At 52.6% G+C, this 20,984-nt stretch overlaps 9 protein-coding genes across 9 annotated transcripts in view; 6 read left to right on the plus strand and 3 right to left on the minus strand.

The window, feature by feature from the left end:
* The window catches only part of PpBr36_06200 (uncharacterized protein), a gene marked incomplete at both ends in the record, with an annotated part of 1,745 nt that extends 1,099 nt beyond the window's left edge, over positions 1–646 (minus strand). Inside the window, one exon of the mRNA XM_029893347.1 lies at positions 585–646. Within this exon, the coding sequence (XP_029745915.1) occupies positions 585–646 (62 nt within the window). The remainder of the gene's footprint in view (positions 1–584) is intronic.
* Positions 647–886: 240 nt separating this feature from the next.
* On the plus strand, positions 887–1,195 carry PpBr36_06201 (uncharacterized protein; the record flags this gene model as incomplete). The annotated part of the gene is made up of 1 exon (XM_029893348.1): positions 887–1,195. One exon carries the CDS (start codon positions 887–889, stop codon positions 1,193–1,195), a length of 309 nt encoding a protein of 102 aa, XP_029745724.1.
* Positions 1,196–2,008: 813 nt separating this feature from the next.
* Positions 2,009–2,923, plus strand: PpBr36_06202 (uncharacterized protein; the record flags this gene model as incomplete). The annotated part of the gene is made up of 1 exon (XM_029893349.1): positions 2,009–2,923. One exon carries the CDS (start codon positions 2,009–2,011, stop codon positions 2,921–2,923), a length of 915 nt encoding a protein of 304 aa, XP_029746057.1.
* A 2,998-nt stretch (positions 2,924–5,921) lies between these two features.
* On the plus strand, positions 5,922–7,010 carry PpBr36_06203 (uncharacterized protein; the record flags this gene model as incomplete). Its single annotated transcript, XM_029893350.1, has 1 exon — positions 5,922–7,010. The coding sequence occupies one exon, from the start codon at positions 5,922–5,924 to the stop codon at positions 7,008–7,010; it is 1,089 nt and encodes a 362-aa protein (XP_029745723.1).
* Positions 7,011–7,982: 972 nt separating this feature from the next.
* Positions 7,983–9,549, minus strand: PpBr36_06204 (uncharacterized protein; the record flags this gene model as incomplete). Its single annotated transcript, XM_029893351.1, has 2 exons — positions 7,983–9,289; positions 9,411–9,549. 2 exons carry the CDS (start codon positions 9,547–9,549, stop codon positions 7,983–7,985), a joined length of 1,446 nt encoding a protein of 481 aa, XP_029746051.1.
* A 798-nt stretch (positions 9,550–10,347) lies between these two features.
* Positions 10,348–11,976, minus strand: PpBr36_06205 (uncharacterized protein; the record flags this gene model as incomplete). The annotated part of the gene is made up of 2 exons (XM_029893352.1): positions 10,348–10,509; positions 10,588–11,976. The coding sequence occupies 2 exons, from the start codon at positions 11,974–11,976 to the stop codon at positions 10,348–10,350; spliced, it is 1,551 nt and encodes a 516-aa protein (XP_029745721.1).
* Positions 11,977–15,906: 3,930 nt separating this feature from the next.
* On the plus strand, positions 15,907–16,032 carry PpBr36_06206 (uncharacterized protein; the record flags this gene model as incomplete). The annotated part of the gene is made up of 1 exon (XM_029893353.1): positions 15,907–16,032. One exon carries the CDS (start codon positions 15,907–15,909, stop codon positions 16,030–16,032), a length of 126 nt encoding a protein of 41 aa, XP_029746043.1.
* A 701-nt stretch (positions 16,033–16,733) lies between these two features.
* On the plus strand, positions 16,734–18,551 carry PpBr36_06207 (uncharacterized protein; the record flags this gene model as incomplete). The annotated part of the gene is made up of 4 exons (XM_029893354.1): positions 16,734–16,885; positions 16,982–17,222; positions 17,295–17,432; positions 17,502–18,551. 4 exons carry the CDS (start codon positions 16,734–16,736, stop codon positions 18,549–18,551), a joined length of 1,581 nt encoding a protein of 526 aa, XP_029746045.1.
* Positions 18,552–18,705: 154 nt separating this feature from the next.
* Positions 18,706–19,375, plus strand: PpBr36_06208 (uncharacterized protein; the record flags this gene model as incomplete). Its single annotated transcript, XM_029893355.1, has 2 exons — positions 18,706–18,727; positions 19,080–19,375. The coding sequence occupies 2 exons, from the start codon at positions 18,706–18,708 to the stop codon at positions 19,373–19,375; spliced, it is 318 nt and encodes a 105-aa protein (XP_029745919.1).
* Positions 19,376–20,984: the final 1,609 nt, after the last annotated feature.

Below are 20,984 nucleotides of genomic sequence, written 5' to 3' on the forward strand. Positions count from 1 at the left end.
CCCATGGGTTAAAGCACCCCGAACCGTTCGTGCCCGTTTGTTCCCGCCCGCCGAGGTCGGGGATGCAGGCTTTACCCCGATTGAGGTGGGAAGGGGTGGGTTTTAGTCACGGGGGGTGACCCCTGTCGAGAAAACCCCGGAACTTGTCTAAATTGTGGCGTGATTTCTCGTGGTTTGGACTATTCTCAGTGGAGCCTATTCGCCGGCCCATGACACCTAGGCCCCCTGACTTCTTACTACGGCACGCCTTCACATGCAAACATCTCCAAGAGATTAGGCTTTTTGTCAGGGCCAAAGAAGAGCCGCTCGTTTCGAGGACTGTGACGTCTGCCGGGCAGGATCGGGTTCATCCTCAAGCCCCCTGTCGTGTGCCCGATGGCTGGGACAGGCAGGTGTCGGTGGAGGGGTGTGGGTTTTCTTTAATACTTATTTTCTTGCCAACAGGCTCGTAATAAATAGGGATGACAGTCCGCCTTTCTACTCGGAAGTATCCCCTTCGGGTCATTTCCTTGATTCTTCTTTAATTTCTTGTCGGTGTGCTGTTCTTGAGTTTCTCCCGTTACTCCTACTGCTGCAAATCATACATATTCTCGTCAGGACCTCTGTTGACAGCAACCGTTTTATTCTCGGTTATCCTGGACCTCATTTTTCACTCGAAAACTCGGGACACATCCATAATTTATTATTTTTTTTTTTCCTTGCAAAGATCAAGGTAGCATACCACCCACCTTAATATCTACCAAGGAGGCCTTTCGAAGCAGCCGCCACACAGCAACAGCGTCTTATAGCCGCTCTGACATCCACACCCGACGGTAGCTTCCCAACCTACTCAGGTCCGCCACAATTTCCACGACTACCAAAGAATTCAAACCCACACTCGCCCACAATGGTCTTCATAACACGCCTGATATCCATGACCAACTTCGCCGTGGCCAGCTCAGCGCTCGGCTTCCAGGTCTTTGTCCTGTACCCGTGGCACAAGGAGCTCGACGCCAGCTTTGAGGAGCTCAAGAAGGAGCACCTCAAGGTTCTGGGTGCCGTCAGCGGAGGAGCGCAGATCTCGAGGAGCGAGGGCCAGGCCATGGCCGACAAGATCAACAAGGAGCTTCGGGAGCACCAGCAGCGTCAGATCCCGAGGCTAAAGGATGGCGGGAGCGTTTCCTGGTGGAGCTGGCTCACGGGTGGTGCGAGGTGATGTGGAGTTGGGAAAAGCCCACTGGGGGGGAATGAGGAGGACGTGACAAAGGTCAGGGATAGAGACAAACGAGTTAATTTGTAGATGCCGTGGAGATGTACGCAGCGTGAGACGAGACAATAGACCGATGTCAGTTAGAGGGCCTAGGTTGACATCAATGATATTACCATATTTGGTTAGACTCCCAAAACGAGTTTGTTTACTTCCATTTCAGTCTTTGGTCAGGCTGGTCCCTTGTATCCAAACAGCACCGCCAAGCAAGTCTGTGTAGGCGCCTGCGGTATGCTGGCTTACCCCTGGAGAAATTTGAGCACTGATATGAAGACATTAGAGACTTGTGTCTTCGGTACAGGGAACGATAATTGAGGACATGCCTGTTCCTGAGGCTCGGCTTTCACCTCATCGGCTCCGGCTCCACGCTTCGGAGCCGATATGATATCACGTGATCATAAGATGTTACAACAGCAACCCCGAGGACTTAACCAACGATCGCCGAGATGAGAGAGTCAGCCATCGACGACACTAGGCATATAAATTAAATCAATATCTCATAGTCACTTGGCTCCCTGGGCTGCTGATTGATTAAAATCAGAAAACCAAGCAGGAACGGAATTTCCACTACTCTTTGTACAGATCGCGTTACACTTCAATATCAACAACCACTCTCACTCGATGGCGTCTCTCGGCCGCTGCCGAAGGTCCATCATCAGCCAGAAATCAAACTTACTCCACGGGAAAGCACCACAAGCACCAACACAAAGGCGTTTTCATTGCTCGTCCCAATCACGCAGTAACACCTGGTCAAAAGTAAAAATGACCTCACGACCGAAATCCCCAGAGGTATGGTCACCAACTAGGTACCTCGCCTTCAACAACGAGCGCATGAAGCCAGCGCTGGACCTCATCCACAACATTTCCAAGCACGACATGAACGGCAAGCGCATCGTCGACCTTGGCTGCGGGCCGGGGAACTCGACGCAGGCCCTCGCCGCAACCTGGCCCGACGCCGACGTCACAGGCATCGACTCGTCCGAGCCCATGCTGGAGCGTGCCCGGGCCGACGCCGCCCAGGCCGACGGCACCGACGCGTCACGCCACATCCGGTTCGAAAGGGGCGACTTCGCCACGTGGATGCCGGCCGACGGCGACGCAAACGCCGTCGACCTCTTCTTCTCCAACGCCGCCTTCCACTGGCTGCGCAGGCCGGAGCGCATCCCCGCCATGGTCAGGCTGTTCCGCTCCCAGCGGCCCGGCGGGGTCTTCGCCTTCCAGGTGCCCGACAACTACGACGAGCCGTCGCACGCCCTCATGCGCGAGGTCGCCCTGCTGCCGGGCAGGGCCTGGACCGACATCTTCCTCGAGGCCGGGGTGGGGTACCACGGCGCGCTGCCCAAGAAGGTGCGCGACGCGGGCGTCATGGCCTCGCGCCCGGACCTCGACCCCATCGAGCCTGCCGAGGAGTACTACGACGCCTTCATGCCGTACGCTTCCGACCTGGAGATCTGGAAGACCACCTACTCTCACGTGCTGCCCGGCCCGGCGCACATCGTCGCCTGGGTCGAGAGCTCCGGGCTCATGCCGTACCTGTCCGTGCTGCCGACCGATGCCATGAGGGCTGAGTTCAAAGCCGAGTATCTCGACCGTATCGCGAGGGCATATCGCAAGACCTACGACGGCAAGGTTATCTTGAGGTATCCAAGGCGCTTCCTAGTTGCCCAGCGAAAGTAGCTTTCTTTCAAGATGACATCGTGCATTTCTTGTGTCGTAATCCGTAACTATGTATATCAAGGTTGCCGATCCTTTCGTTCACGGGGGTTGGGCATACAGAGTAGAAAAATCTAGAGTCAGAGCAGCTTTGGCTGACCGTGTGGTTAGGCCACTTTTACTTTGCATACACGGCAAATCTTTTGTAGGCAGCGCTTTATGCTATCGCCCCAGTTCATTTAGTATAGTTGAGGGTTAGCCATGAAGCAAATCTTTGATCGCACAGTCTATTTTGCCTATTTATCGAACTGCATGGAGAATACCTCGTCGGCTCCCAGTACTAAAAACGGCGTGCAATTTCGTCGGCAAACACAATGTACCGATCCCTTCCTGGCATGTCATTGTGCAAGCTAAAACCAGACTACCATGTGGCGTCGAGAGAGACCGTTTTCGTCATGTTGAACGTTGCTTTTCGGCTCATCTTGCGTCGTACATGATTTTCTTTCTTTTTTTTTTTTTTTTTTTTTTTTTTTTTTTTTTTTTTTTTTTTCTTCTTGTTTTATCTCATGCTTGCAAACCAAACACGAACTTGGCTGTGTTGCTTTTGCTTTTCCTTTTCGCAATAGGGTGGGGCAGCTCTATTCCAGTTCTAGAAAGTTTTTCGGCCAGTTGGGGAAAGTCAACGGCTATGGAGGCGCCTCTGAAGCCTATAGAGACTCGCAGCGCGCAGAATTGGCGAATTTCAAAATACATGGCAGCCATTGACGCGAGCTTGCTTATTCATCAAAGCATCTTGATGTTTACACATCAAAGTTGCACGGTTTCAGCTAAACACACCGTTTTTTTTTGGTCATACTTCTTGGTCAAGTAAAAAATACACCGTTTGTCGGCTCTGATGGGGGCTGAAAAAAAAAAGTTGATATTATGTCCTTGCAGGATCATAACACGTACAATCGGTTGTAAATGTAGTTATCACCAGAGGGAGAAACTCTAAAAAACCAAAGAAACAATAAGCTTGTTTCAACGTCAACAGCTTATAAAAATACCACACTTCAAATCCTTTGGGGTCCAGGCTGGAGGAAAGACGATGCACTATACCGATTCATACATACAGTACCAACTCCAAGCAGACCCACCAAATATACCCTCGAGCAGATCGTCAAGCAGATAGATACCCTGCAAGCCCACAGAAAATGTGCTACGGCTGGGACGGGTACTTCAAGTGCATGCAACGCGCCAGCATATACGGACGCCGCTACAACGTGCGCAAGTGCGCCCTAGAGAAGAGCTAGAATTATTCCTGCTCTCGCCCCAGGTGGCTCTGGAGGCAAGCTGAATGTGACCGAGATTGCGGACGACGTCAAGATGGCTAGGCTTGCGAGAATTGCAAGCGCAATGACAACGGTGGCAGCGCAGATCAGACGAATTCCAGTGTGAAGCCGCTGGGGTGGAACAGGCAGGACAACACAACTGGTCAAATACCTGGTAAGAAAGCCTTGCTCAGCTTGAATTTTTTTTTTCTTTTTCTTTTTTTTTTCTTCAGTACATAGTAAAGTAGTGCTGTGATGCTTGTCAGCTGTTGTGTGTGAGTTGGCGCCAATTGCAGAAACGGCCGTTTATCTTTTTTACTTTTATTTTTGCGTCACAATCCGAAGATCGTCCGAACCCGTCGCATTAGATTCAACCGGATCCCCCTCGAACCTAAGAGCGCCTGTCGTCGGGAATGCCCTTGGCGCGTGCCCAGTGTACGACATGCCATCTTGACTAGCCGTTGTGGCCGTGACACAAGAGCATGCCTAGGGCGTGATGTGATCTGGCCGCAGCTTTTAGTCTAGTGCCCGCTCGGAGGAACAGCTCATAAAAGTTGTTGGTTGGCAGCGGCATGACACAATATTTTTTTTCTTTGAAGAGAGTGCAAGGGATAGAGGGGAAAAAAAAAGGGCGGCATTTAGTCGATCAAAACGAGATCAAACAAAGGCCGACAAGGAAAATGAACAACAAATCCAAATCGTAAAAACGTCACAGTACTACCTACCGTACAGTATGATCGCCTCAACACGAGTCCAAGGTTAATCTTGGCGGGTTGAGAAAGTGGGGTGATTTGCTGAAACGGACAAGGCTATTTATTGCTCGGTCTCAATTTAAAGAGAAAATAAAAAAAAAGCTTACGGGAACATGATCGCGCAATCGTGCCGGTACATCAACTCTTGGCAGTCTGGTGCTAGATTTTGGCTAGGGTCCGTACGGCTGAGCATTTTTGTTTAAAGGAACAAAGGACAAGCCAGGGTAGAAAAATTAAAAAAAATAAAAACAAAAAATAAAATAAAATAACAACAAAGGATTGGACGAGACACGCAATGGACAAGGGAAAGAAAAACCTGCTTTCTGTGAAAGCAAATGTTCATCACAGCTACCTCCTACCCTTCCTTCAAACCCCAGCTTTGCACATCAAATCACTAGCGGCGGGCTTCTCCGCTTCAAGTGGCATTCCAATCCCAGGCTGTGTGTGTGGATTTAATCACTTTCGAACCGTGATGGGGACCTGACAGACCTGAACCGGCCCCACCGTTGTGGTGAGGCACTCCACTTGCAGGCGGCTTGATGCAACTACAACTACACCTAATCCAGTTCAGAGACATTAAGCCTGCTCGCCCAAGTTGCCCCTAAATCCCTTGTCAACCTTGCATTCCTACATTTAATCCATTAATTGATTGCCTTGCTGCAGACTGCCCCTCGGCCTCCATGCCAACGGATCTTGATCCGGGTAAGCGGAAAGGAGACGAGTCTGGTCCAGGACCAAAAGATGCGGCGGCAGGCAGAAAACGACAAGCCGCGCACACCATCAACAAAAATAAAATAAAACAAAAAACACTTGACCTTTTGTCGTTAACAACACATTGAATATCTCGGCAAAGGAGCCGCTTGCCTTTTCAATCCAATACAAGTTTTTATAAATTCTAATGCCTTCCACCAATTCGTTGTTCCCGGTCACCACATCATAGTGGGAAGGAACTCCGCAACAATGGCTTCGAAACCATGGATAGTCGAGATTTGCTCGATAGACGTTTCCAGCCTTGAGCCCAAAGGCGCCACCACCAAACACATGACCAAAACGTCGCCAGTGGTGATCCCTCAACCCGCAAAACAACAGCCAAAGACTACCAGCACATTCTCACACCTCTCCGAGACGTACGAGTCCACCTTTCCAGCAATGCGTCTGTTCGCCGCCGACGCCATCTCCCTGGCGCCGCCCATCACCTCCTCCTCGGTCGTGCACGACAACGGCTGCGGCCCGGGCATAGTGACGGCCGAGGTCCTGGCCCGCTGCCGCGGCGGCCACAACGTCGGCAAGCACCAGCACCACTTCCCGTTCCTCCCCACCGCCCACGATGCTGCCGCTGCTCCCCCGCGGATAGAGGCCACCGACATATCGCCCGCCATGACGAGCGCGGCCGCCCGGCGCGGCCCGTCCGTCCGCGCCCAGGTCATGGACAGCAGGCACCTGGCGGGGCTCGACGACGGCGTCTTCTCGCACTCCTTCTCGGGCTTCGTGGTCCTGGGCATGTCCACGGCCGACGGCGCGCGCGTCGTCTCCGAGATGCGCCGCACCCTCCGCCCCGGCGGCACCGGCGTCCTGACCGCGTGGGCCGAGCTGGGCTACGTCGATCTGTTTGAGAGCGTGGCGCGGGCGGCGAAGCCCGATGCCGAGGTGGACACGGCGCGCGCCGTCCTGAGCGAGCGCGCCCTGCGCGGGATGCTGGAGCTGGGCGGCTTCTCGTCACGGTCGTCGCCGTTCAGCATGAAGAGGAGCAGCACCGCCATGTCCCGCCTGGCGCGGGCGAGGAGCAGGACCAAGCTCGCCGACGACGGCGGCGGTCCCAGCTCCGTGGTCGAGCTGAGGAGCATCACGCGCTCCTTTTCCTGGTCGCTCTGGGCCACCCACGCGTACGACCACATCCGCCGGAGCATGTGCGAAGGCTATACGGGAGCCGGGTGGAGCAGGCAGGACAAGGACCGGCTGGACGGCATGCTGGCCGACCGGATCAGGCGCCTTGCCGAGCACGGCGAGACTTATCACATGACGGCCTGGGTTGCCGTGCTCAGGAAATGATGACCCTCACACAATGTTCTGGTTTTGCTAGGGTCTGGCTCTCGGCCCATTTCTGCCTGCCTGCCCCCTGCCGCAAGCCCTATCCACCAACAACCAGAGCGTATCTTTATTTTTATTTTTCTTCCCCTCCCACTGAAGCTTCCTTCTGTGGACCTTCTTCGGAGAGATGGTCTCGCATGGAGACCCAGATCGTCCGGTCTAAAGTCTGATCAGCCTCTGGGATGTTCACGTCAAAGAAAAAGAAAGAAGCTCGCCAAGCCGCTTGGGAAACGCCGGTCGACGATATAGAGTTTTTTTCAATAAAACAGTCGACACAAGCCCCATCCACGCAGAAGCCATGGTATCCCTTCTTAGGACGGGGGTTCTTCTTCCAAGGGGGGAAAAAGGGAGAAGCAAACACGTGGCGGCGAGCCAGCCGTGCGCCTCTTAGAACGGAACCTGAACCCGTACTATGAAGAGCGCCGTCTAGGTACTAAAAAAAAAAAGAGAGGGGGTTAGTAACTACCCCACTATCCGAAGAAATAGGTACATGGTTGGGTTCGTAGTTTTAAAAACAAGACACGAAAAACCCCATTCCCATTTTGCGTCGTCTGATCTGCCCCCAACCTGGAACTTTGGCAAGGTTCTTGTATGGGCAGAGAGGGTTAGGCACGCATGCTTTTTTTTTTTTTTTTTTTTTTTTTTTTTTAAATGTACGACGGTTATTTGGAGGACAATCACTCAGCGTCCTCCTTACCCAAGGATCATTCATGCTTTGAACTGATTCTGTACTGCAGCCAGACAGTAAATTTAGATAGAATCACTAGTGTCACGCACTTGGGCACTTTTTTGACGTTGAGAATGTACGAGTTACCATAACAAATACAAAGAATAAATGAGTAAAAAAAAAAAAAAAAAGAAAAACGCTGCAAATCGACCAAACATGTCTGCTGTTGAATTCTTTAGAGAAAAAAAAAATAATCAAACCAATCCTCAACTCGCCTCAATCCGCCTGCACCAATCCCTCCCATTCCTGACCTGATAGTCACACAGCGACACCTCCAAGACCATGCCGATCAGGCTGGCCAGGCATATCCCGCCGCTGTCGCTGACGGAGGTGGCACCCAGACTGAACTCGCGGTCGGCGGCGGGCACCTGCTCCATGATCTCGGCAAACGTGTTGACGTAGACGGCGCCGCCCAGCAGGCCCTCCCAAAAGACGACGGCGAACACCAGGTAGACGGACGGGATGAAGTCGAGCATGGCGTGCAGGGTCAGCAGCACCAGGTTGGCCACCTGCAGCAGCGACGGCAGGTAGAGGTTGTGGATGCGGAAGAAGGGCGTCGAGGAGCGCGAGACGAAGACGCCCAGCTGGTACAGGAACCCGTAGAAGGGGTAGAAGGACCGGAACTCGGAGAACGGCGACTGCTCCAGGGGGAAGAGCAGCGTCGGCGCCACGCCCTGGTTGATCGTGTACTCGGCCACGTAGACGAGGAGCAGCGGCAGCATGTACGGCAGGAACAACTGCTTGGCCCGGTGTAGGTTCTGAGCAAGAGTAGGCCTCGGCCCGGCCGCGAGAGCTGCTGCGACGGCACCACCACCACCACCACCACCACCGGGGTGACCCCCACTCTCGGCATCGACCGCGTGCAGCGCCGTCGCGACAACGCTCGGCGGCCCGGGGCGCAGTAGACTCGTCGAGGCATCTCCCGCAGGAACACCCTCGACGTCCTCGTCCTCGAGGTCCCCGTCCGGCAGCGCACTGTAGGCCTTGACGCGCGCGCCCTCGCCCTCCCTCAGAGGCGCGTGCGGCAGTATCACAAAGAAGCTCACGACCATGACGCCCGGCAGCAGCGCCGAGGCCAGCAGGCTCGTCTTGACCGTCAGGCCGAACCACTCCGTCATGGCGACGTACAAGCCGGCACCGACCAGCCCGGCGCCGCCGGTGCCGCTGCCCCAGGCCGCCAGGCTCATGGGGCCGTAGTAGTGCGTCAGGCCGAGGAAGGAGAGCTCGCCGCCGCCGCTGCTGAGGCTGGCCAGCACTACGCCGGCCAGCCGCGCGCCCACGCCCCTCTCGGCCGGCGTCAGGGCGACCAGCAGCATGCCCGAGGACGAGAGCGCGACGAAGATGAGGATCCGGGCGTAGTATGGTATCCGGTGGATGAAGTACGGCGCGACGAGCTTCGTCAGGAACGAGGGGAGGACGTCGGCGAGGAGCACGACGCCCTTTGGGACGTTGGTGCCGACGAGATCTTGGGCCGCCGAGAGGACGATGACGTAGAGGACATTGTTGATGAGGCCTGTATCGTAGGGATTTGTTTTTGTTTTGTTTTGTTTTTTTGTTTTTACAAAGTCAGTCAGAATCAAGGCTTTCTTTCATACAAAGTGTTACAGACTTGGCGGGCAGCAGGTGCATCTAACCAAAAAGCCAGAAAGCAATCAAGACGGAGGAATCGATGCCGCGGAATACCGACACGAGCCGGGACCGGTAGACGGCCCAGCTGGCCGATGTCGAGCCGGGCATTGGGAGCATACCCGACGACGGCGGCAGCCTGTTCATTCTCCTGTTGTCCCCTGGAATTACGGTCTCTGTCTCCCACCAAAGACGAGTTGTTGTCCTGCCGAGGTTCGTTACATTCGTAGGAATTTGATTCAAGGTTGCGAGTTGAGTGTGGCGGACGGACGGCGAGAGATTTGAAACAATTTCTTTCAGCCTTGGGCCTTCTTCATGCCAAGTCCCGCGGCTATGGTCAGCTGGGCCCACTCCGCCTGGACTCCCGCCTGACCAGTACCTGCTGCAGCGCTATAAGCCACTAATATGATAAAGCAGTTGGAGCGAATTAATTCACCGCCCAAAAATTCGTTCCATGAAACAAGGTGACTGATTCATCCACAAATCGATCTGCTCATCTATAATTTTCGATTAGCACCGTTGCAAATTCTATGTCAATGATTCGTCAACATGCATTGACTAGACTAGACTGAAATCATGCAGAGAATATCATGGGTAATGTATCTTGCATTACCGTGCATCTTAATCCGGTTAATAGCTTCAAGGGATAGTCACCCCGTGTTACTACTGTAACATACCCATTCCCAACACCTCTCCAGGTCGAGCCTCAGAATCAAGTCCATGCAGTTAAGATACAAATGACGAAATCAACGATGCTTTGTATTCTACGCAATTAAACCGATGCAGTGTTGATAAACACAACTCCCTGACGCATCCTGTGGTCTGCATCTACAAACCACTCATTATTGACCAGGTTTCCATGTAGACAGCTTCCTGTGAATACAACAAGCAGGAAACCAGAATCCCACGTATACATACTTGCCAGAAATAGCAACATCATGCACTTCAAACGTCCATTCGCTTCTCCGCGGCGGCGTCAGGTGCCACCACCACATCTGAAGCTGTCTCGTCAGTTCCCTTAAGATCAGCCTCGACATCAACCGTGTCCTTGATCTTGAGCCAAATGATGGGTGCTGCAAAGATGAGGCAGGCAGCAAGAATACCCCACTGTTATGTATAATTGTCAGTAACTACATTGACGGAGAAAGAGCCGAGGCAGACGTGGAAATGCATGACGGAACTCACAGTTGCACCGAAAATCGTGTTAAACTCAATCTGCAAGCTGTCGAGGCGCCAAAAGACAGCGGCTCCAGCAGATTGGATACCCTTGTAGAAACCGGCGAGGTTCGCAGCCTTGCGTCCAGAGTTGGACAGGGCGCCCATGTACCAGTAGATGCACGTCTGCCAGATGGCGTCGAAGAAACCGTAGCACATGAACAAGAACATGGGGCCGATATAAGCCTCACCACCGTCGGTCCAGTCGATCTTCCGGTGCTCCTCGCTCGAGATGACGGCGCGCGAGGGTTGCTTGGACTGGAACGCCCAGCCACCACCCCAGATGATGAAAGTCAGAGCAGTGAGGGCGCCAAGCGAGACGCGGGCGCGGATAGACCGACGCACACCCGGAAAGTCCAGTGCGTAGCCAAAGATGATGGCTCCAATGATTTGCGAGATCCAGTACAGCAAGCTGTTCAACGAACGCGTGCGAACGTTGAACATGGCGCCGTTCATGTTGTTGAGCTGGTATGTGTAGAAGATGTTGGAGGCGAAGAACATGGGGAAGAGGGCGACGATCCACGGCTCTTCAATGAGGACGGACCAAAGACCCTTGAATTCGGAGACCCAAGACGGGTTCTTCATCCCAATAACCTTGGTACCATCTTCACGGATCACGGATCCAGAGTTGCACAGAAGCAGGGCAAGGATAGCACCAAGCAACATCAGGACGATGAAACCGACATAAGTGCCGTCCGTGACGCCGCCAGTATAGTTGTTGATGTTCTGTCCCAAGGGGATGAATGAGCCAACCACGGCTCCAGTGTTGAAGATGATCCAGAACCAACTGATATACCGTCCCTTGTGCGACTCGGGAGGATACGACATCATGATGGCACCCTGACCACACCACAGCAGGCCGGCGCAAACACCAAGGAGTGCGCCTGCGAAGATGACAAAGCCGATGTTCTTGGTATGGACGTAGGACAGAAAGCTGGCAGAGTAGACGCAGTAGCCAAGACCACCAATGGCCATGGTGAGTTTGATTCCCAGGCGGTTGGCAAAAGTCCCCGAGAAGAAGCCGACGACGGCGAAAGTAGAGTAGAGCGCCGTGTTTGCCTGAGCCTGAGCAGTATCGTTCTCCAACCCACCAGCGCCGAGACCTGTAAGGGCGTTGAACATACCCGGGCACAAGAAGCACACCATGGACACGATGATCAACTGAATCTTGGGCGATGCATACCAGAGGTCACTGCCGGCAATGCGGAACCTCTTGTACATCCATCCCGACGGGAGGTCAAAGTTGCCTTGACCGGGGACGTCAACCTCCGGAGCGCTGTTGACTCCGCTGTCAAGTCCGGTAACGGTAGTGTCCTTGGCCTCGGCGGCCGCGCCGGGTGCCGTTTCCTTTTCGGACATGGTCGAGATTGTCCTGCTTGTCCGAGAGGGGCAAGAATGTGTCGGTCCTTTCTGCACAGGATCCTTTGTCAGCTGCTTGGCGGAAGTAGCCCGTGAAGCGAGTGGCTGTTGGCGGGTTGACTTGGACTTCCGAAAAACCGGACGATGCCAATGGGATGGGTTGGGGAGAGAAAGAACAGAAACCGAGGAGTGCACGCGATCAGCGTGTCACGTCTCCAGCTGAATATAAAATCCCACTACAACGGGTCGGAGTCAGCGAAACCCTGGTTCGAACAAATGGATGCAAGATATGGGGGGCCCCATTCGCTTCCATTAAATTGGATGCAGGCATGCAAGCTCCAGCGGTGCAACGTAGGGGTCTGGATGTGGTCCTGAAAGCTCCACTATGTCCAGTGCTAAAGGAGCCTAGAAGGGGCCAGTGCTATCAAGTTCGTGGTGGGGTGACATGAAGTGCTGATGTGGTACATGCATGGGGAGGTTACGGGCAGTATAGAAGAACGGTAGCACCGGTGTTTGATGCTAGGCATGCAAATAGGCGATGGAAGCAGGTTTGTTACTGATTGCTCCCTCATACGCGAGGTAACAGCAGCGAACCGGAGATAGAGATCGATCGAGGTTTTGTTAGGGAACCTGGACCCACCAAGTGATGCTGAATTCAGAATGATAACGAACAAGGCGGATGTAACGAGACAGGGTTGCTGGAGATACGAAGTACAAAGGGAAATGGAGAAAAAGAAAAAAAAAAATCCTCGTCGAGGCTTATCGTCAAACTTGAAAGAGACCGAGAAAACTCAACAGAGAAAGGGATGTGTTACCTGTTCGTCTCGTCGTTGTGAATATTATCAAGGTTCCTCTTGTGAGTAGGTACCGATCCGATTCTGGCAGGGTCAGCCTGATGGGAAAGTGAAAGTGAAAGAATAGGGACAACGGTGAAGCGTTTTCTGAAGATGGGAGAAACAAACCTTGTATCTAATGTAAGAGAGAGAGAAAAAAAAATATGAGCCGGAAGGCGAATGCACCACGCAACCCAAGTCTACCCTAGGTACGTGGTCAAGAGGTGTCAGACAGACTGAATCTGTACATGAATGATATCAGACGACACTGCTGATAACTAACTCCGCAATTCAAATGCGATCGCAGGAATCCGAGGGTGGATTAGGTGTGGCATGACCCAGTTCAAGGTCAGGAACCAGCCAGTGAACGAAAACTCGTTATCAACGGAAAACCAAACAAATAACAAAAATTCTTTTTCCAGGGTAGAGCCCAGGTCAAGGTGACAAGGACTGTCGGCCAATTGCCGAGCGGGAAACCAGTAGAACGGGCCGAAATGAGGCCCCCCGTCGCTCCTTTCTAACGGAGGCCAAGGTTGCACTTGCGGGGTGCAGTGACCAATCGTGTGAGACATTGGCGGCCACCCAGTGAGACTGTCTTGAGCAGCCTTCCCCGCACTGAGGGATGGAGCTTTGGCCCCCCTAAGAAGAACGCATCGCATCGCATTGAACTGGCTGACTACTAGAAAGTAGCATGGCCCACCCGATCAATTGCTCGCTAGGGCTGCTTGCTTGCAGGCCGATACCTCTCAAAGTAATTTACCGTAAAGGTACCTATAGGTGCAGTAGCTAATCTTGCATGTAACGTTTCTCGTATCTAACCTCCATCCAACCACGGTTTCCAGGCACACGACCTAAACTTGGGGACCACAGAAGTTCGCGATCCTTCCATTGCTAAGAACGCTGATGGGTGGCCAATATTCAATTCGTATTTGCCACGCAACTATAGTAGGCATCGTTGCTAACGATGATCACCCTACCTACCTTGCCTTTTAGACTATCTATTTCTAGACGGCAGGTTGGGTTCGTTGGACGCAATCGCCTGAATTCAACAGCGCTTATAACCATCAATTCGATTTAGACTTGGGTCTAGAACTCAAGACCTCCGACCGACCACTCGCGCCTGCGACCGGTCGCGGCCGATTAATCCTGATGTGAGAAGGGACTTTTTTTTCGTATCATGTCCCGCTCTCGCATCACACCAGACCAGTAGTTGGACAACCCAACAGTATCAGGGTCTTGCGTCCGTGCCAATTTAATTTAATCGGCGGGATTTCCAGCGTCACCTTGGCGGCGTGATACAGATGCAAGTATTTAATGTCCCTGTGTACCCTGCAGGAGCGCGCCACCAGGTGTGTCGTGCGGCTGAAACCGCTGCTATTTTGCCGTAGGGCTCTCTCTGGATTCAATGTCTGTACCGATAGACCTTGTCTACCGGTTGTCAATCCCAACAGGCATGGTTACATGTGGAGGTCAACAGGCTGTTGGCCAAGCAGCATGACCTTGTCAAAGCCTCAGCCTTAAGATTCAAAGACCATGGTCATCGTCCATCACGGTTGACGTGGATATTCTCTTGGCACTGCTGCCGACGAAGGAGAAACAATTCCTCCCAGCTTGACTGTCCCGGGAGCATTTGTGCTTCTGCATGGCTGTTGTTCCGGCAGCCTGTTTCCCTCGGGTCACTAACGGCGCCACATTTCCTTGGTCAACTTTATTTCTCTTGTAAGAAGCCAGCCTTTAACACCCAAAGGTCTCAGGGTCATGGCCCGTCCAAGACTAGATAACCACACTAAATAGGCACGTGTTGTGTCATTAGTTAACGCCGACCGCTACTTTAAAGTAAAATTATCTGAAGAGTTAGTTGTATCGGTTATTCTGGCGCCGATTCTGTGTATCAGTAGAGTACATCCTTTTTAGATGAGTAGGCGCCCTTGTTTCTTTGTTTTGGCAAACACGCAAGACATCGACCTCGAATTAACTTTTAATCAGAACCGAGTAGCTACGGCATTGTCAGCGTTCAAGATCCAATCCCTCCAGCTTGGAAAGGTAGTCATGCATGCAATTAGCCACCTACCCCTGGCATTGATCTGCCTCTCGTTATAGCCGATAAATACCGCCTTCACACAAAAAGTCCACTTTAGGTCGGTCAGCAACATGGAACAGTCTTCAACTTTGTAATGTGGTCAATGGCAACCGAACCCCTGATATGACAAAGGAATGGACACGAGCAAGGCGCTGACAAAATAAAGGCGTTCAGCACAGTAGTCACGTAAACTGTGACCGATGCCGCTCTGTAGGAGTCTCGAATAGTTCTAGTGCTCCTGGTAAGGAGGGAGCTGGGGCGAAAACTCTGCGAAAATCCCAGCAATGGGCTTCATCATCACCATTGACGAATGGCTTGGTGAGTGTGTGGACGGGCACGGGTGATGCCACTACCTGTTCCTGGGCTGCAAATTTGGAGCAGGGTCGTGCGCACCGACACCACGGGTTCGCTGCCGGGCCTCTGTTTTTTCGAGTGTAAAGCTTCGAGCCGGGGCATCCGAGGGATTTGGCGACACAAATAAAGTATGCAAAGCCCTTTATTGAAACCAAGGGTGAGCTACGTGCCCGGATAATAGGTATAGATCAGAGAGGAGCTAGATAATGAAAGCTTCTTCTCAAGATGGCAATTGTGGGTAGGGGAAGTCGGGTTGATAGAAATTGACTGTCCAAGTTTGGCAATGTGCGAAATTACAGTCAGATCATCACGCCGAGTCTTTCTCTGGCAATTGTGTTCTGAGCATCAAGTGTCCTGTAGGGTCCACGGCATCTGTCACCTCACACCAGGTCTTCGGCATAAAATGTTGATAGAATAACCACTCCACAGGAGCTTCCCCGCACCCAAAGCTCCTGTCTCTTGGCTGATGTCTGGGCTGATTATTCTTGGCTATTTCGAGATTGCCGCGCTGCTGAATGATGTGTTGATGGGTTTTTACTCAGCGGTGAGGCTTGCAGTGCACATTCTGGATTCCAATAGAATAAATATCTGGGAGTAGGAGAAATACTATAGTACAAATATGCACTTTACCATGTAATTTTTGCCCGGGCTGAAGGATATGGGATGAAAAAGGGTCGCATCCGCATCAACCGTGCTTTGGTTTCGTCACCATCCCGTCGGGCCAACGGAAGATTGACGTCCAACCGGCTGGTTGAGCTCAAGCTCGGCAGAGTAAAGTGGGCCCACTAGCCACAAAAACATTCCTGAACTCTCCAAACCGACTAGGATCTTTGCACGCCAAGCAAATGTGCAATGGTTTGTTGGGTACATGGAGTCCAATGTCAATTGAATGATCAGAATTTATTGCAGATTGAATTATCTGCAGAAGACGTAGAATTTTTCCCGCCAAAAATATAGTGATGGAGCTGACCGTCAACCAGGTGATGCTTGGAGCTAGCTATCTTGCAGAAAATAAAAATGCTCAAAAGTGGCTGGCCCATGGAAACCAGGTGTGGCTGACTGACGTCGTTTGTCGAAGCTTCTCTTCAACCAGGTGGGGTAACGAGCTGCAGTGCAGATTGCATGAGCGAGATGGCAGCACATAGCATCCCCACCCGCTTCAGGTCCAGAGGGAAATCATCCGACCCTCGTTCCCACCCACCTATTACCAGGTTCGCCAATGTTTTGCCAATTAAGTTGCTAAAACATGGTCAGCGTATTTAATGCGGCCCGGCGGCTGCGGCCGCCTGTTTGTCGAATCCTCTTTCGACCTCGTTTCTCTTCTCTGAGTGTACCCGCAACTCACAGCTACTACCCCTTTTCGGACACGCCCTACTTGACAACGAGCGAACTCAAAAGACCTCCCGTCCCTTTGCGGAATTAATATCTTGGCGGAAACACCCACCGTCGCCCTTGTTCCACCCGCTCCTCCGACCAAAAGTACACACACGATGGCGAGCCCCGTGGCGTCGGCGGCTCTCAAGGCCAGGATCCGGAGCCCACCGATGCTCAAGAAGCTCTGCCGTCCCGAGGACATGCTCCATCACTTTCCCAACGGGGCTTACATTGGCTGGTCCGGCTTTACTGGTGTTGGATACCCAAAGTACGCACTGGAGCCTGCCGTGCCTCCCGGCCGTCTAAAGCTCGTTTGAGCCGTGAAGATGAACGTATATTCTGACTTTTGAGTGCATCTAAACAGAAAAACTCCCTCATTCTTAGCCGATCATGTCGAAAAGAACAACCTGCAGGGCAAGATGAAATACTCTCTATTTGTCGGCGCCTCGTCCGGAACCGAGACCGAGGACAGGTGGGCAAGCCTTGACATGATCAACAGGCGAAGTCCTCACCAGGTCGGCAAGAACATCGCCAAGGGAATCAACACTGGCAAGATCAACTTTTTTGATAAGCACCTCTCCATGTTCCCCGCGGATTTGGTATACGTAAGTGCGCCTGTGCGGAGGGGTCGAAAATCTAGTTGGAGCTTTTGGATCTGACTGTACTTAATTGTTTAGGGATTTTACACCAAGGACAGGCCGCGCAACAGCCTTGACGTTACGGTGGTAGAGGCAACAGACATTCTCGAGGACGGTAGCATTGTTCCGGGTGCCTCCGTTGGTGCAACTCCGGAGCTAGTACAGATGGCCGATAAGGTGCGATACTTGTTTGCTCTCTGTTGGTACTTGCCGAGAGAGGTTTATACTGACCGCATTTCTCTTTAGATCATCATCGAAGTCAACACGTCCTTGCCTAGCATGGAGGGTCTTCACGATATTACCATGACAGAACTTCCCCCGCACCGCAAGCCCTACTTGATTCAGGGCGTGGAGGACCGTATTGGCACTACCTCGATTCCTATCGACCCGGCAAAGGTTATTGGTGTTATTGAGTCTGACTACCAGGATAAGACGGCGCCCAACACGCCGGCCGACGAGGGCTCCGCCATGATTGCCAACCACTTGATCGAGTACTTTGAGCATGAGGTCAAGCACGGCCGCATGCCCGAGAACCTGCTGCCGCTCCAGTCGGGCATTGGCAACATCGCCAACGCCGTCATTGGAGGTCTTGCCAACTCCAAATTTGAGAACCTCAAGGTTTGGACCGAGGTCATCCAGGACACATTTTTGGACCTTTTCGACTCTGGCAGCTTAGCCTACGCTACTGCTACATCGGTGCGCTTTTCGCCCGAGGGATTCGACCGCTTTTACAAGAACTTTGACAGATACAAGGAGAGGATCCTCCTGCGATCGCAGTCCGTCTCGAACGCGCCCGAGATCATCCGCCGCCTGGGTGTCATCGGCATGAACACCCCTGTCGAGGTTGACATTTACGCACACGCAAACAGCACCTGCGTCATGGGCTCGCGCATGCTGAACGGCCTCGGCGGCTCTGCCGACTTCCTCCGATCCTCAAAGTACAGCATCATGCACACGCCGTCGACGCGACCGAGCAAGACGGACCCCCACGGCGTCAGCTGCATCGTTCCCATGTGCACGCACATCGACCAGACGGAGCACGACCTCGACGTCGTCGTGACGGAGAACGGCTTGGCAGACGTCAGGGGCCTGTCCCCACGCGAGAGGGCGCGGGTTATCATTAGGCAGTGCGCCCACCCTGTTTACCGCCCGATCCTGGAGGCCTACTTTGAAAAGGCCGAGTTTGAGTGCCTGCGCAAGGGCATGGGCCACGAGCCGCATCTGCTTTTCAACACTTTTGACATGCACAAGGCGCTAGTGGAGGAGGGAAGCATGCAGAAGGTCAAGAGCTGGTAGAAGAATTTTCAAATTTTTGATGAGGGCATGACGGAGGTTTTGTGTCCTATCAAAGGTGGCGATGCGTTGATTGCGAATTTGCCTGTGGGCTAAAGCTTAAAGCGTTCATATTTTCAGCCCATGTATGTATTTATGTATGTATTTCACCTCCAGTATGCAGAAATGCAAGGCAAGAGGTACGCAACATCTTTGATATGCATCCGGGGAAGGGGCAGTTTGCAGATATTGCAGAAGATATTGCAGAAAGCTCCTGCATGATGATATACTTTTTTCTTCTATTTCTTTTTACTTCATCCTCATCTTCTACATCAGGCAGGCCTTCGTCCCTCTTTCGGCCTTGCAACAATTTCATCCACGGACTAAGACGCCAAAAAAGTTGACCGTCATCTGGACTGTGTGGCTGTTTCCACACTCGCTATACTCGACCAACTGTATACCAGATATAACCAAGGCTTGTACCATTCCAAGAAAAGTTGCAGCAAGATATCACCATTGACTGGCTGTGTGAACGCTGACTGGTGATTGCAGAGGATACATACGAAATGCTGCCTTCCTATGTGGCTTCTCTCACAGCCTGTCCTCCTTCCTGCGCTCAGGAGCACAAAGACGACAAGGGGCACGAAGATGAGGCCGAGTACGTGCCGGCCTTTGACCAAGACTGCGAAGCTGGCAAGCTCCAGAATGACAACAGCATCAGCACGGAGGAGACGATGGCCACAAGGGCCCACCGCTGGGTGATGGCAATCATCATCCTGGCTTTCTGTCTCTTTGTCGCCATGAGCATTGGCGTCCGGGCCTATGCCACCGCAACCAGGCAGGCTTGATAGTGCCGTGGCGAGCTCCAAAAAAAAAAAAAGATGGCGCTCACTATAAACAGCATGTGTCCCTAGACGACGTGCTTTGGGAGCGGCCTGCATCGGTGCAACTGCACAAGAGTCAAGCTGTCGGGCTTGAGGACCCGCAATAAACTTTGGGGTTCCTCATGGTCGGAACTGACAATGCTGGTCAAGGAATGTACGCCGTGATAAGAGAGATAGTCGAGGTTTGATGACCTGCCCGGTCTGTCCTGGCGGCGGAGAGCCTTTGCTTATTTCTGCGGCGCAGATGCTGGAGAGTTGCTTGTTGGCCAGGCATAAAATTGTTGCGGAGTTTGTCCAACTTATGTTTTCGTGGAATGACGACTCCCCCTTCTTTGGGGTTTACTAGGTAGACTCGAGTTCTATTTAACTGACGTTGATACCCTCGGCTCTTCCACAGCATCCAAATGTAGTAAAAGCCAACCAGCTCCACGTTTTTTTCCAAGCCGTCTCCTGTTGCTTCAAACTAACATCTGCTCGTCATGTTGCCAATGGGGGAACACGATGAATTTCTGGCTGGCTTTTGTCGGCGTCGTTGCTAGTCTCGAGATTTCCGCCAGCGCGATGACCTCTTTGGAAGTCATCCCTCCCACTGATCCCTCTAATGTTGAAGTCAGCAAGCACGGAATCAATTTTCACCAATCCAGAAAGACCCCTTTTGCGCCAGGCAATGTGACGACCGAGTACCTTGCCACCGTCTACTACCCAACCCTAGAGAACACGCCCTGCGCAGCCTCGCCTTTACCTGCACCCAAAGGCTGCAGAGATCTTTTGAAGACTACTGGGGCTTCGCACGCGGCAACTGCTTTGCCGACATGGCATTCTCCCACGACGTCGGGCCCAACGCCATCTCTGACTTGTCCAAGGGCAGTGTGAGAGGCGCGAGGGCAGTCGAGATCACACGCGGCATCGTGGCGGCGTTTTTTTTGCGATCGGTGGATCAGGGGAGTCACTGGCTATGAGGGCCTTTTTTCGATAGGCCTGAGGGGGCTTAACGAGGAAGACAGCCTTACAAGTGGTGGGGATGGGAGCTCGTCGCGACAGAGTGAGTGGCTTGCTCCTCGGCACAATCGCTGTGTACGGAACAAACTCGTATTGCCATTCGGTCGGATCCAAATAGAAAAATGGTAAAAAGTCCAAGCAGGCAAGATGTCAGTGACATCAACCAATAAAGCTTATCGTAATGTAGATTACCGATATGCAGGGGCCCAATGCATGGGAAGATGGGCTGTGATATTCAACAGCTGCCGTGTCTATTGCCACCCAAACAAATGCCGAAGGGTCGGAGATATCCTTTCAGAATGGGAGAAGGGGAAAAGATCTTGGCTCTACAGCTTTCCCCGGATCCGTGTCTAGGTGCCGCCATTTATCCAAATTGTTCGTCTCCAAAAAGGGTGGACTCTGTGATGCGTGGGAATATAGTGCCCAGAAAACCCGGTCGGCCTTCTACCGAGAACAAGTTGTTAGTTGAAACGACGGAAAACATTCAAAAGTACGTAAAAAAAAGGGGGCTTTGGATACTGCGTGTCTTCTTTTTTATGTTCTGTAGGCCATTAAGTATCTATCGCACACATCA

This window comes from Pyricularia pennisetigena (assembly GCF_004337985.1).
Source record: "Pyricularia pennisetigena strain Br36 chromosome 4 map unlocalized Pyricularia_pennisetigena_Br36_Scf_6, whole genome shotgun sequence".
In the NCBI taxonomy this organism is placed as follows: domain Eukaryota; kingdom Fungi; phylum Ascomycota; class Sordariomycetes; order Magnaporthales; family Pyriculariaceae; genus Pyricularia; species Pyricularia pennisetigena.